A 16,942-nucleotide genomic window follows, 5' to 3' on the forward strand; every position below is an offset into this window, starting at 1 on the left:
CATATATAATTATATATAAAAATAACATATATAAAATATATATGATAGTTAAATAGCTGTATACTGTACAGGTCCTAAACAATATTGCCAATACTTCATTATATTATAATTTGAGAGTTCATATTCCCATAATTTTAGCAAATAAATTGTTATTAACAAATATATTGCACATAAATCCTGTTTGTTCACCAGTTGTGTATGTCATTGATAGGAATTCTGATACAAAACTGTTCCTTTCTCATAGCTCTTAACTTCTTACATCCATTCCTCATAATGAACCATTCTGCAACAGTAAAATTATTTCTAAGAGAGATTAAAATTAGTATTATTAAACTACCTTTAAGCACATCTGCAGCACTGGAATAAAACCACTGTCAAAGCAGTTTAATATGATAGAAACCAAATGTTTCAGTTGTTCAGTGTGCAAGTGTACAGTGAGGAAAGTGACGTATAAAGCCAGATCTGCACAAATGCACAGTGTATGTATAATAATCAAACTATTTTGATGAACAGCAAAATTAACAAGTGAATTATATAAAAAATAGTCAAAGACAAGCTTTTATTCTAGCAAGCGAAAAAAAGCCCTTACAGTCTGACCAAGTTATTTGATACAAAAATCCAGGTAAATAAAATCCAAGGCGCTGTCCAAAACTCATTTCCAATTTCACAACAAATGTAAAAGCATGGGTTTCAGTGGAGATAACATTTAGACTAATGACACTGGTAGGGAAAGAAGTAATTCTACAACAATTTGCAGATCAAACTGTACCACCACCACCATCCAATTTTTTGTTGTGTTCTTTTTGTTTGCTTTTTTATGGGGGGGGTGTTAGTGGTGTTTGGTGGTTTGGGGTTTTTTTGTTTAGTTGGTTTGCTTTTTGTTTTGTTTTTGCAAGATGGCAATTTCTTAGAGACAAAGGAAACCTTTTTGTTTGGATTTGTGCACTTTCTTTCCCTATGGTCCACTTTCTGAAAAGTTTGTTTATATTAAGTGCTCCTGGAGAGTGGGATGTTTTCACATCTTTCAATAAGACTCACAGAATCAAAGTTTATATAAACCATATATGATCTATTAAAAAGTTCAGAATTTACAAGAACATTCAGAATCTGATGTTGCTCAAATGGGAACATGATCTGAACAAAAGCATGAAAAAAGTGACTTGGCTCTTATAGTAGGCAGAAGGAGGAAAATAAAATTAAGAATATACCTCATATTCTTAAGATATCATACTACCAATCAAAAGATTTGGCTTCTGCTCATGGTTCTGCGATCAAGATGATACTTAACTTTGAACAGATGGCTCTGAATCTCAAAGAAAACAAATGATGTACAGTGTTGCCACCACTGACTTTTAGGCTAGGAGTGGAATTTACAGGTTTGATTCAGGTAATTAAGTTACTTCTGCAGTAGAATAAGAATTGTGTATATGCTAATTGAAAAGGGACTCTAATATATGTATCTTTAGCATCTAGAGTGGCTTAAATCATGTTTCCCAGCTGAGTGTCCAAACCGCAGGCTACTTATATTGCCCTTCAACAATCCAAAGAGTGAACATAATTTAATCAACCGAAGAATTAGACTATTTGAGGAAAACATGATTTCTACTTGCTGATCCTAAATTTGAAATATAAAATACATACATAAAAATGAGAAGGCAGAGTTAGAAACAATGTAGATGGAATTCAAAAGCAAATATTTAATAAAAATTATTTCAAGTTAAATTTTTTTGCCATTTACTCTTTAGTAACCCAGATGGTCTTGCTAGAAGAAAAAGCCATCCTGACATACCTTGAAAAGGTCCATTTAACTTTCCAGTTTGCTTCAGTAGCTTCTAATTTATACCCAAACTGTACTCTCATATGAGCTTTGTTATCAACTTAATTTAAAAATTCAAATATTCTATACTTCAAGAGAAAAACAAAGTGCAGACAAAGAAAACTCTCAACTCTTTGTACAGATCTTTTTCATAAAGACAATCTTGCAGTAAAGCTAACAAATATCTCAATGACTAAGTTGACAGTGTTTCACCCATACCAGCTGCTTTCAAATACTACAGGTTTTCCACTACCTGTGCCTTTTTTGGATTCTGACTAAGGAAAACAATTATACTTCCCCAGAATCCACGAGGGGAATGAGCCACAAAGTTTTTAAGATCATGTGTTCTAATAAACAGTGTCTGTCTTTGTCACTATCCAAGATAGACAATTGTGCTAGATGGACCAGCTGGTGTGACCCAGTAGGGCATTGTGCCACTGTCTCTGATGTAAAAGAGGAAAGGTCTCCTGAAAACTGAGATCACAGCCCCAGCTTTCAAAACTAACAATAAAAATGTATTTTTCTCAAAACCAATGTGTGTTCATATTGCAACCAAAATGTCTCTTCATACTAACAGCTGATAATCTGCATATTCCAAAGGCTATATGTGCATGTAAAACCTGTGAAGAATTTCCATCTATCATGGAAATAAATTGGAAAGCTGTCCTGAGGACTCCAATTTCTTTAAGTTCTTTCATGACTACTAATTTCTTTCTTCCATATAAAACAAAAAATAAGAAATTTTCTATAACTACCTCAGCAGTCCTCTTCTGGACAAAACACAGGAATGTCTACATTCAAACCATACCTAAAAGTTCTATTTAATATCCATCTCTGCTAAAATACAAAGTGATCATCCTATTATGTCAGTTTTAGGGCATTATAATACTGTCAGTCGCCAAGTGCACTACGCATAGCACTGAATAATTAATTCCAAAAGTTGAAGTCAGAGAGTTGCAATTCTTTTATTCTTTTTCCACACCTATGTTCTTATACTAAATTGTATTTGTGTGCGTGCACATACACAACAGATGGGGAACTTTTTGCATACGTTATGATCTAAAAAATAATTCAAAAGGTTAACCAATGTAAATTATTTTCCAAGATTGCTCCTCCTCTTACCCACTTAAACTGAGGATATTTTTCCTTAGATTCTCGTGCATGGCCTGCTCTTCTGAAATGATTGTAACAGAAGCAGAATGACAGTCAGTGAAACTATTTCCTTCCCACAAGCAATGTTCATATGGCTCAACCTTGCTGGGTTAGTATTCAGAGGCTGACAGAAACTTGTTTTCTTTCCCATTTATTTCATCAAATGATTTTGCATAAGGGGTGGGCAAGAAGCTGGTTCGAGTCCAATTAAGAGAAGCAAGTCCTCCAGCAAGATGCAGGTGGATTAAGAAATTGCCAGTTTTAAACACCAAGGCCACCTTCTACTTTGGCATACAAGATTAGGCAATAAAACCATCAGGACCCAACAGAAGGATCACATTAAACAGGAAGAACTGGATTATATTGAAGACTAGTGTAGGAGACACTAGACGAAGTGGAATAATAGAAAGTGCAAGGTCATATGCTTCTGAACTGATCACAGGGAAGTCTGCAGCAAAGTAGAAGCTCATCTGTTACAAATTACAGAGGAAGAGAAAGATCTGCATCATATTACAATAGAATGATTAAGAGCTACCAAATGCTTAAAAAAAGTTAAACACAGGACCGATAGATAAGGGAACAGTGAAGGTAGTTATTAAAATTAGTTCATAATGCACAGCATGCAAGCCATGAAATACTATATGCAGTCTACCCACCCGTGTCTCAGAAAATGTATGAAGACTAGAATAGGTGAAGAGTGACTACTAGGATCAAGCACATGTTTTCCAAGAGAACACAATAACTTTTCATGTTTAACTTTACAATAACATATATGAGAATTGATACCACTGTGAACTATAAATAGAAAGGAAAGAAAGCAACTAAAGGAAAATCAGATCACAAGAACAAGCACAAATAAAGCATGTTTATGTTTACATTGGAAGCATTAGAATTATTTTTCTCACCATTGGAAGACATAAGTTCCAAGAGAGGCTTCCAACAGAAACAGGGAAAGGAGTGAGCTTGGGGATGAAGGGGAAAGCAATCAAACTGCTTTTCAAAGTGCAGGTTGAAATCTTTCTGAATGGAATTACAAAATATAGCTGTATTTGTAATTTGGACTTGGTGATCCAGGGCTCCCAGTTCTTTACATCTCTAGCATCCCATGTACAGATCTATGAGACAGCAGAATGTGACTGTGTACGCCTTCTTCCTCTAACATGAAGCAGTTTCCAAAGTATCATTTATACATTCACATCACTGCCACTTGAAAAATTCAAGCAAGAAGACTGGAACAAAACCACCATTTAATTTCCCACATCAATTCAAAATATTAAAAACTTATTCAAAATATAACATCTGTGGGAGCATTTGAAATGGAAGTATCACCAAATCCATGATTAAATTTTAGTCCTCCAAGAACAGGAACAGGGGGAAGAACATATCTGAACAAAGACAGAAAAAAAAAATAAAATAAGAGGGATAACGTTCTGGTGTCCTCGACAAGAATAACGATTATCAGAATAAAAAAAAATATATACATACTTATATATGTGCATATATAACATCCAATCTCAACCTAATAATTACTGTTAATTATCATAGTAATGAACTTCATTAGAACTGAGGTCGTGCAACATTTGTAAAGGAATGGTCTGAAGTACTGCTTCAAAATGAGTACTTTTTTTAAGCCTATCTGACATTGCAAAATAGTACAACATGTCTGAAGCATATGCCAACAATAGTTAATATTTCAATTAACATTCAAATAGTGCGTATAGACTCCTGAGCAAAGGGAACAGAGTTGTAAAAATGTTATCTTGTTCTCCTTCATTTCCCAGATGAACTAAAAGTCAGAGAAATGTCAACCAAAAAAATCAGTACATGATGACACACACACTAACAGATCAGCCAATAGCTGATATCTTTCAAGGTTTCTGTAAAGTCATTAGTAGTTCCTTAGCTGTCAACATTTTATCAGGTAGAGCATTCAAAGATATACAGACAGCAGGACTTGATTTCAAAAAGTAAAATAAAATGAAAGGCAAGAGGAAAAAGAAAGCTGATAATAATCAAATGAGGAAATATGCAATAAATTATTAGAAGCAGAATCAGATAACAGTGCACTGCAAGTAGCTTCTAAAAATTTAACACTGGAAGTTCTCTTTTAGGTGGGGAATAAGTACAGATCCTGGCAGAAGAATTCAAGGAATAAATCAGAGATACTACAGAAAGCTTCTCTAACCATTTCTGCATGTGAGAAATTTAACAACAGGAACTCTGGAGATGACACTAGACTGTATAACCACACAGTTCAAGGGAACACATTGCAAAAACATACTAACCTGTTCTGGAGGAACCTACTATTTCACATAGTAAAACCAACTTCCAGGTGTTAAGGAAACTTTTAACTGGGATGGTGTACCCTTCCCAGGATACATAACCAGCTGAGCTTAAGTGCTCACAACGAACGCTCTTCCGGTACCCAAGCCTGCTTGTTTTGTGTGAACCTGCATATCTTTCTTTAGAGCTCACTGTGCTGTGAACACTTACCAAAAAAGTAGAAGATGACCACAGTATGAAAAGAGCAAGAAAAAGAAAACAGAGAACAAGAACAAGGTCTGGAGAAAACTACAGGCACTGTACAGCTTCATATTATGACTGAAACCATGTTAAATATCTTTGGATCTACTATCAGTGTCATAGCTCTTAAATGTAAGGAGTCATTAGCAATTTTAGCTTTGAACTAAACATTTAAATTACATGTCCAGGTGGAGCTCAAAGGATAAGAAATGAAGGTGTAAAGATGCAGTAATCTAAATCCTGTTAGATGATAATGGGAAGTACTGGTTTTTATCCATGTTGAAGGCATCAGTGCTGAAGCACAGTCTTAAACAGCTTGTGAAAAATATATTAATGATAAGAGATACAGTTTGGATTATCCTGATGAAGAGCATCTCTATCATAAAAATTCTAGTTCTCTCTGCTTACTGGTAAAAAAAAAAAATAAATACAAAAAATAAAAAAATCATACCCTTTCAAATATCTAGATCTCTTATCCCAGGTGAATTCAGAAGCAGTAGATACACATACTCAGCTAAAAGCTAAACCAATGAAGTAAAAAATCAGAACTACTTTTTTGGCTCAAAAGGAAACTTTGAGATGAGACATCAGTCAGGTCTTGATTTACTTGATGTGGCTTCACTCATTGGTATTTATTAACCTCTTTAATTTCTAATAGTGACTGTAAGAATTAAATTATGCCCTATACAGAAGTACTGTATTATGTAATAGTTTCTAACAGTAGTATTCCCAATGAGTTCCTCCTAATCCACAGAAACTGCTTATTGCAAGCTTCAGAAGTACACAGAAGGTTTGAAGTGTTCCCCTCCATCTTATGAAATCTGTCTTTTTCCTGATACCTAATCAGATACAATTTTATTTATTTTCTTCTAAGAGGGGAACTTTATTTACATTGTGTGCTGTGGTAATAGCCATGGTTTGTTATATCTCCTCTCAGAGAAACGTAGAGTAAGAAAAAGCACGATGCTTTTCAATGTCCTGATACAGCTCATCCACAGGACCAGTTTTCAGCATTTCAGTTTCTATAATAAGTACTTCTGTCTTGATGAGAGCGAAAGACTGCCATCTCAGACAGGAAGCTTTTCACACTCTGTTTAGAACAATGAGGGCAAGAGGGGTATAAGTAAATGAACAGGAGGGACTTTCCATATGCGAAAGTAGCCCCAAAGCAAATCAGACTATGAAATTACATAATTACTAACAGAATTAGTAATTATTTTTATATTTAAGTCATATGTTGAACAGAAACTAGATGAAAAAATTCATCCACCCATTTTACAGTCACATACATTGTGCTCTTTTTTATATCCTATTTTACAGGTGGTCTTTACCCTGAATATCTAAAACGAAATTAACTCCATTATTATGAACTTATTGCAGCCTTTTGCACATGCTCCAGCAAACAGTCCTTAGTCTTATGATAGAGATGATTGCATAGAATATATTTTCTACCTATCAGCCTTCATTCACTAAATATTAAAACATACCTGTTTTATTTGTAAAACTACTGTCTCCTCTGCTTAAGGTCTGGCTTATGCTTGCTTTGCAATACACCTGTAACTCTTCACACTAAACTCAGTGTACTGCTATAACCTCTCTTGTTGCAGATAGACACATAATTCAGTTTGGGATCCAACATAAACAGGACCATTATGTTTGGAGAGTGTTCCAAAGCCTGCTATTCAAGCAATCTGTGACATATAAATAATGCAAGACCTCTTCTTTCTCCAAATCACTTCAGTTCAAGCATGGACTCAGAAAGACGGAAGCCCAAATTTATACTGCCATTACAAAATTCAATCTATTTCTGGTTCTCCAACTGAATTATGACTCAAAGTCTTCCACTGTTTTCTATTAGCACCAACCCACACACTCCTACCCTTTGCCAACCCATGCGGAAAAGAATCTTATTTGTGAATATTCCTGAGCTTTATTCTTATACTAAAACAGCAACAAATCCCAGCTAATCTGAAAAGCCTCATGTTTTCTTTTAAAGGAAAGTAAGGTAGAAAATTGGTCTTTTTTTCCCTCCCTTGACCCCTGACCTTTGAACCACAACCTCCTTGCCACTAAAGCGTTCAACACCTCATTTAATCTCTCCTCACTGCGTTGGCACAGCACTGGAAAAGGAAAAGGGAAAAAAATAATCTGGGGACTTCATCAATTTTTCATGAATTTTCATTTAGGCCAAAGCCCCCTCTTACAGTGGTCGATAGATCAAGCTGCTGTCACATATTTAACACCTGGGGCTACAGCTGCTATCTCTGGGGGCTGCCACTGACTCAGGCTAGATCAGAGGCAGCCCAAGTCAGCGCAAGGAGCCTCATGCTCTTTCTCTTGCTTACATGTGGCGCCCCAGTGCTTGCAACTGAAATCCTAGCTACAGTCGCTATTGAAAATGTGTCTCCTGATATTCCCACTGGAAAACCACACCACAGAGGTTCAATCATGTCAGTTCGTACATTGTGAAAAACTGTGCGTTTATTTTAAAACTTCTGGCTTTCAAATATGAAAGAATCAACTATTTCAAGCTTGCTTCCCTTTCTAAGATCCTCCCAAGAAAATCTGAGCATCAACGCATTTCTAACAATGTCAACCCTTGTTCGATTTCAACAAAAAAATTGTAATACACAAAATCAAAAGAAAGACATTTTATTCTTTCGAATACCAATCTCTATAGTTTTAGGACTAGAACATTTATTTTTAATGATTTAACCATAAAACATACAAATACTATATCAGAATTTGTCACATACACAGTGGAAGAATGGTTTTGCTGCTAGCATTAGCATGATTTTTCCCTTCTGAGGAAGCTCCTACTGAAAAAAAGTAACGCATACAGAGCACACCATGGAGTAATGCATTAAAAGAATGAAATAGAACAAGTGATATCAATCCTAAACTGTGCTTTCAAATACAAACTCCAATTTCTTCCTAAATGTCTTCTGGACTAAAGACTCCAAACTAAAAGCAAAAAAATTCTAAAAGCACATTCTGTATGTTAATTATGTTTTTAAAGTAACTTCCCAAATCACAGTTCTTCCCAGTTTCACTGGCACAGAGAAATTTTTCTGAGGACATAGATTAGCAAAAAATATCTGCCCTTGATTGTAGGCACCTGGTCTGAATAAGCATGGATTTAAAAGCATACTTAAATGCTTTAGGTGGGATGGTACCTAACTTCCCCATGTTTGGGCAAGGTGCTAACTGCTACTTGATCGAAAGGAGCTTAGGGACTTCAGCAACCTGCAAAAAATGACTCAAAAAAAAAAAAGGGGGGGCAAAATGATTGCATTCAGGATGGGCCACACTGTGCTCTGAATTACTCTATGCCCCAACTGAATTTCATTTAGGAGTTTTTCTTCTGTCTTTACACATAAATATGGATACATCAGAAGAATTTCAATCCCACTACTTTTGTGGCAGGTACCCATGGAGGAAGGCAGGTGGGGGTGGGGTGGGAGTGGGTAGGAAGAAATAGAAGAGAATGAACCACAATTAACCTGTTTATCATCTGAATGCATAAACACAAACACACTTAACACATACATAAAACCAATAAATATTTCTTCATAAATCATTCAAAAGTTGCAAGTGCACTTCATTGGCAACTGACAATTTAATAAGCAAAGTAAAACAGTTACTGATTCTTTCACTAAATCAGCAGACTTAAGCATTTTAAACCTGTAAAAAGCAGCATTTGTCTCTAATGGCACAATTTGAGGCCACCTACAGTCAGATAATAATCCAAAACCCTGCTGTCAGCAAAGGATAACTGTCCTTTTTCTGGTGATGAAAACAGCTTGGCTTAGTGTGGAAAGAGCCGTTTTCAACACCGTTACAGATAGCAGAAGTAAGACCCGATCGCATGCGACTGTCCTGGCTCCCATGGACAGAACTGCAGTATCCAGGCTACTCAACAGTTTTCAACAGCAGTTGAGAACAGGTGAATGAGGACTCACTGCTGACAACAGGCTGTCAGCAACAACTCATTTCCCTAGCGTGCAAATAGACTACAACAGACTTGCCCATCTTTTTCAGTCCAGAAATGCTGACCTTCAAAAAGCAGTTAAAAGCCTTAAAATAACTATTCTCTGAAAGTCATTTGAAAACTTGATTTAGAACCAAAAATAATTTTTAAATAGTATCTCAAAACCAAGGGAATTCAGTTAGTGTTGCTATCATCCTCCAAAGGATGCCTTTGATACACATCAAGTACTACCATTTGCTTTTAAAACCAGTGCACATAAACCCAGCAGAATCTCTAAAATTAGGTAAACAAGCAATGTACATATTATTGATGTATTTTTTCCTTTGGTGAAGACCTTCCTGTAATCACAGCCACAGTAGGGCTCAAGGAAAGACAAAGCACTGTTGAAGTGTAACAGGAGTGCCTGCTTTAGGCTGCTAAACCCTTTAATTGTGGAAATTAGTCAGTTAAATTTCAAAGCTATGAAAACAGTGTCAGGTCCACATTGCTATTGCAAAAACTTTGGCTATGGTTTGAGATCTCAGGTTTCGTGTCCTATGAACCTGCTCTAAAATACCTCTGACAATGGAACATGGTTTTATTATTTTTGAAGTCTTCTACTATCTCACATACAGTTCATGCATGACCTGTCACCAGCTACAGTGGTTAAAACAGTAACTCCAGAGACTGGGGATATTGAAACAAGAGTCTCTCGCAGCCGAGGAAGTAGAGATCAGTGAAAACTGATGAAATATAGAGCACATTTAAATTTTAAAATTATCTGTCACGTTAATTTGATGACTCAAGGTGTAACTTGAACAATCTTCCGAACTTCAACAGAAGATTCTGAATCTCAACAGGATTACAATAAAGATTTCAAAGTGTTTATGTGTCTCTCACAGGATTTTCTCAGAACCCCATGTGCAAAGACAGAAATAATCCAGCAAATTTATCTAGAGTCATACTCACCCAGTGTTCAGCCTTCCTTAAAAAGGTTGTCTTCCCGATTCCTAAATACCTACCAAAACTGAATAACATTCTGTGATGCCTTTATTGATACATTTACTCATGCCTTGAATGTGTGCCAAAACAGTTTTCATTTTTTTGTTTGAAACACTTCTGATTCTAGGTTATGACAAGTGAAAGGTAGTGAACAAGTGTGTTCTACTTGGCTTATACTACCATCTAAATATTTCAAAAATGGCATTTTCTGCAATTTCTCAGAAGACTGAATCCTCATGATCACATCACATTAGTTATAAAAGTCTGAAAACTGCATCAGGAATAAAAGATTCCTCTTCTGTACTTTTTTTCCCCTTTAAACCAACAGACATTCTAATGTGTACTTAAATCCATTATTTGTCAACTAAGCAATACAAGCTTTCTGCTTAAAGCCCTATTTCAGTCAAACACATTTTAGTGAAACTACTGCCAGATGAAGAACTGTGTGGGGAAAACTCCAGCAAGAGGAGAGCATTCATAAATCTACTAAAATACACTTCTGTGTGAAAATACACAGCTACCTTTAGTTGATGCTCTGAATAAAAAGATTAGTGTTTATTCAGCCCATGTAACTAAGCAGCAAAAAATAATCGGCAACACATTGTATTTTCTGTATCATGAGTTTCTTTGCTACATGAATATAATGAATGTCTCTGCTAACTCTGCTGGAAGCAGATCATGCATGCTGGGTGGTCTCTGAAAGAGCCATGATGATTTCTCTGTTAAGACAAAGAGAATCGATAAAGAATAAGACTGCTCTGGATGATATGAGAAATGGCCAACAATTTCACTTGCCATTCACATAATGAATGAGGCCTGTATCAAGTTTATGACAGAGGAGCATATATTGAAGCTTCCAGCAGTACAGAACATGAGTCACCAAGAAGCTGTCTGTTTCTGTTGAGGTAACAGATGACTAGATAAAGAGAAACAGACAGTGCACCTTATATTAAATGACAGGTATTTTTCCACATTAGCTGAAGTATAACCAACTGTAATCATAATTTAAAAATCAGATTATTCTTCAGAGCAAGATTAGCCTTTGTCTATGTTTGTGCTAGTCATGATTATACATTGGCTAGAACCTTGCTTCAGTATAAATCACGTATTCTGTGTGGTCACTGCTACTGTATAAACGCATGTAAAAATGCCTTGACTAATAGCTATAGCTAACGACAAAATGCCATACTTATCTACATTTGTTATCTCCCAGACTGCTGACTGTGTGCAAGTGCGGGATGACAGCATAAAAGCAACGATAAGTTTTACACAGTGCTAATCATATAAAACTACTCACATGCCACTTCCAGAGATGCATTGCGACTCACAGCTTCTCCAAGATAGTTCCTTGCTACACAAACATAACTTCCTTCATCAGGTTTACTCCTGCGTCCATGCACAATACGTAAGAAAAATAAAGATCCGCTGGGCAGCAGCATGCGGTGGGAACGCGGATCATCCTTGTCCGTTTCCACTCGCTCTCCATCCTTGTACCACTCAATAGTAGGAGTTGGCCGTCCTTCAGCTTTACAGTTCAGAGTTGTTGGCTCTCCTTTAGAGACTATCACATCTGAAGGATGCTCAACAATCCGTGGTGGAAAGTCCTCCTGGCGGAGACGGGATCCTAGAGAAAAAGAAAAGGAGAGAGGGTGGAAAAACGAATTTAATTTAGCTTTAGGCTCCACAAAGAGTTCTCACAAGTTACTCTTAATGCTACAAAAATTTTCAAAAGAAAAAAATATGAAAACCTGTACATATCTGAAGTTGTTTTGTCTGATATCCAAAACTGCATCAGAAACTTTTAAATCTAAAAACATGATCTGGGCTACAGATATACACCTCTAAGGCATTATCAAATCTATACCACATGCAGAATGGGCTTCAAGGAGAATCTCTTACATATACATCCATGACAATCTTTTCCTTGTTACAATCATCTTTCTATTTACATTTACATTTGCTTCTAGATCCCTGTGTGCTTCCAGATTCTGCTCATGGCTGCTGCTCTCCCATACTTTCATCTGCCAGACTTAATAGATGGACATCCAATACCACTGTATCTTACCACCCACTGGTTAACAGTTCTTTGAAGTTTTATATATACGCTTTTTATTGATTTTCCACAATCAACCCAGGTGTGGAAACAGAAGGAAAAAACACAACAATCCCAAAACAAATAAACAAAACCCCACAACTGACACATGAAAAGTATTCCTTCCTTCACAAATTTTTAGTCCAGTAGTTGGCAACTTTAACTGTTCAGTGTCTGAAATCATTCGTGAGCTTTATCTTTATTTGGAAATCTCAAATGTCAACTGAAACTTTAGAAATTTTCAGTGGATTGCATGCATATACACACACACACAAATACAATACAGGCATACATGTGCATGAAAGTGCACTGCAAATACCAGTGTCTCGAAAATCATTATAGGTCCATTTCCCTTTTTCTTCTCTCTGCATTCATCCTTTTCTTCAATTTGCTTTTTGGTGTCCATCATCTTTTATCTGCAAATGTACTTTCTAACTCATTTGCAGTATCCCTAAATCTGACCAACACTGCATCATAACCCTGGTTACATGGTTACTGAGAGTTGAACATCTCCATCATTTCTACACAGCGTTTCTAACCAGGAATCTGGAATCTTGGATTATCCCTGAGCGTGCTTCAGCAGCTCAGTCTGAGTATAGCAAACCTTGGAAGAAATGTGGTTATAACTTTTTCCACTTACATTTTTTTCAGTACTAAGGATTAAGTAAGGAATTGATTCCCTCTATCACTGGAAAGTAATACAACCCAAAGCACCATCTTTTAATTGCCCACCAGCATACTGTTTTTCACTTCACAATACTGATGATGAATGTGCCATCGTTAAGTCTTCACAACTATCAGGACTACTAGGTATTGATAATACTGAAGTTTCTACAGTACTAATTTTGTGCCCTCTACAAGAGCAACTTTGTGTTTTGCCCTGTAGTTTTCTGTGCAGCCACTTTGACACACTGTTCTGACTTTCTGTATTTCCTTTACACTCAGTTGCCTTCCCACTGTCTGGGGCAGGAAAGCAGCAGAGCCTGAACATTGTCCTCCACCTTCTCCAACAAAGCCTTCTGCTGTCACTCAAGTCCTGGAACAAGGAAGAGAGGTACTCACAGAGGGGAGACCCTATAAAAGTAAGGTATGTAGAACAGATTTGTTCTGGGTTCACCACGCTGGAGAAAGTTCCAGTGCCAACCTTCCATTACAGCCTTTACCATGTAGTGCAATTTCGCTAAGACAAGTCACAGCATCCCAAATCTCCACCGAACTCTTGTCAAAAAAATTCAACAGTATCGCAACACTAGCCAGATTTTGCAACACCCTTTTTCTGAAAAAAGATTCTTCCACAATTGTTATGCTTCTCATTACAGCTACTAACGAATTGTAGAGATGTGTAAATGCAAGAACAGTGTCACCCAACAGAAAACCAAAGTCCAGCACTCCTAACTTCAGCATCAATCATACAGATATAATTCATTACTGTATATTTAATTAGATTATATTAGCCTGACAAAGTTTGTATACACCAAACATCACAGTAGTTCATGCCTCTAAATTGCTTCTTATAAAAATGAAGTCAGCTCTCCTAATGATTTAGCACAAATCATCTTTTCTAGCATGGATCCTGAAAACCCTTTAGCTTCCATGCTAGTACAATTGGACTGCACTTCTTAAATACAAGGTATATCAGCTACTGCAGGTTAGTGAAACATCTCAATTTTCTGATCAGCAGGTTTGCCGAGTCACAGAAAAGCAATTTAACATCAGTATCTTAATTATATTCTAGGCATTACATATTTTAAAATATCATCAATGACTCATTTACTCCAGAATTTATGAGGAAAGGAATAAGAATCCATTCTACATAGTCAACCCACCTTTAGACTTCTGTTTTATAACACTCAGGTCATTAAACTAAGGCTTGCCATAGCAATAAAGTGTTATACCACTGCTGCACAAATGGACACTTTCAGTGGCTACTTCTATTGCCAATACAGCAAAGGTATCCATAATCTGTACTGCTAGTACACAAAAAGCCACAAACAATTCATACCTAAGGACAGATAAACTCGGAGCACATTTACAAAAGAAAGATGTATTTCATTCTCCATTCTATAGAGAAAAAGACATTTAAAAGCTGACAGGAGAATCTGCAGTTAAAAAGTATCTCTAGACTGTGACCCCATAAACAACATTGAGAAAGACTGAAATTACCTTTAAAGTAAATGATTAAAAATTTCACAGTACATGGGACTAAAAAGCAAACTTCATACATTGACTACAGACATATATAATACTCTCCACACAAGTCGACCAACTTACTACTTTGTTGCTTATTCTCAAAAGAAACAAAACCTCGCTAGTTGTGTTAAGAAATTCCTAACCGTATCAGTAAAACCACCAAAGCTGAGCTTTTCCTGCAAGAGAGTCAGAGAACAGATACAACTAAATTTTGATAAATGGTTAGCAAAGTGTAAAAAAACTTGTTGCAAAAAACACAAACCAAAAATATTAGTTTTCTTATACACAAAGGTTTGTGGATAATGTTAAAATGTGAAGTAGCACATCCTACAGGGAATTACAGGTAATGTTCAAACCTTTGACAAGGTCTTTGTCCTGTAAAGAGTTAAACCTTCTACCTTATACAGCCCAATTCAAAACCCCTCCACAGGTCATAATAGGACTAACTCTTCCTCTTAAGTACTGATGTTTATCACTAAAATAATGTTTACCTCACTCTATCCTAATTAAGCAATTTGTACACAAGAGAGGGTTGAGATGTGGGCAGCAGAGTCCATGCCAATCAGCAAGGAGAAAGGCTCAGGCAACGTTCAGAGGGGGGCTCATACCACGCATTCCTGTGATGACAGAGTGTACCTTCAGCTATCTAGTGTGGCAAGTTATTTCCTTCAATGTGCACATAAGAGGAGGGAAGAAAAACACACACAAGAAATCAATCACAGAGCACAGCAGACTCCCTCCTTCAAAACTGAACTGAGTACCAACAGCTATTCCAGAAGGATACTCTGATTTAGAAATAATAAAGAAAACCAAAAAATTGACTTCACTGCCTCTCTTCTAACAGACACAGACACCGTCTACATGCCATAAAGTGACAACACCAAATGTTTTTTTCCTGGATGAGTTTTGGTTCTTCCACTATGGTTCTCTGCCCCTCCCTCAATACTCTTATAAATAAAACCTAATTTAGAAGGAACAGAAAACTTATTAACCCCCTGAACCAACTGGGCAGAAGATGATACTTTCACTGGAGTACAAGATGGAACCATTATCTACTGAAGATATTATGTGGTTTCACTGAAGCAGGCAGCTGGTATTGTATCCTAGACTTCCATTCTTCCCTCAAGGATTTCCAATACAGGAATATTTCATGCATGCACAGAGCATGTGAGTAACCCCTGAGTTTGAGAGTCCTTAAGTAGTCATTACTATGATGGACTGCAATGACTTCAAATTACCTGTTACATGCTGTTGGGCAAAAACATGCCTTTAGAAAAAATCCTACAATGATCATGACTAACTGAAAGATGCCATGAAGCCGTACCTATGAAAAAGAGAGCATTAACACTTACATGAATACATACTCAGAGTACTCTAATACTTACTATACATTAAGGTTCATATAGCTATTGCAGATGACTGCTTATTACACATCTCAAGAAGATTTGTTTCATATACGCCTCATCAGCTAATTCACAGAGTGAGTTTTAGGCTCATCTTTTTGTTTATTACTTCACAGAATAATTAAAACTGCTGTTCAAAATAAAACCCCCAAAATATCCATTAAAAAATAATGTGCAAGTCTATTATAGTACCCTACCTTTAATATTAATGTTTCCTTGTTCATATTGCAGCATTAAACAAAAAGCCACTAAAATTACTCCAACAAAAGTCAAGACATAAGTCATCTTTGTCCAATTTACCTTTCTATACTTTTATCCTGGTGTACCTTTAAAATCTCATATTTCTCAAATAGTCTGCCGCAAACTGAGTAAGTCACAATTACCATCCATTACCGAACATAATTCAGCAGTAAAAAGTATTATCTTGTACAAAAGCAAAAAAAAAGGAGCAGTGATTCTACTGCACTTCTAGCATCTGCCACAACATGAGATACTCCTATGTCAGGAAAAAAAAATAAGAGGTGAAATTATAAAAGAATTAGATATAATGCCATTCTGTCTTGATGCTATCAGATAAAGCACAAAAAGCCCAGAAAATAAGTACAGCATTCAACATAACCTCAGTGTCATCTAGAAGCCCATCACACACCCCAGCAATATGTCTGATTGTGTTTTGTGTGTGAGAATCAAAGCTAGAAAAAGATGAATGAGGATAGTTTTCAGTATATGGTGAAGGTATAAACAACCTTATAGTCTCTGGATTTCAACATCAGTTCAGTATAATAGCCTGGGGT

At 36.4% G+C, this 16,942-nt stretch overlaps 1 protein-coding gene across 4 annotated transcripts in view; it reads right to left on the reverse strand.

Annotated features, from left to right (window-relative positions):
- The window catches only part of ROBO2 (roundabout guidance receptor 2), a 950,293-nt gene that overhangs the window by 405,729 nt on the left and 527,622 nt on the right, over positions 1 to 16,942 (reverse strand). For all 4 annotated transcript variants that reach the window (XM_074901798.1, XM_074901780.1, XM_074901788.1 and 1 more), the window contains exon 2: positions 11,761 to 12,087. In XM_074901798.1, coding sequence (XP_074757899.1) covers positions 11,761 to 12,087 — 327 coding nt within the window. The remainder of the gene's footprint in view (positions 1 to 11,760; positions 12,088 to 16,942) is intronic.

Source organism: Athene noctua, chromosome 1 (genome assembly GCF_965140245.1).
Source record: "Athene noctua chromosome 1, bAthNoc1.hap1.1, whole genome shotgun sequence".
NCBI lineage: Eukaryota > Metazoa > Chordata > Aves > Strigiformes > Strigidae > Athene > Athene noctua.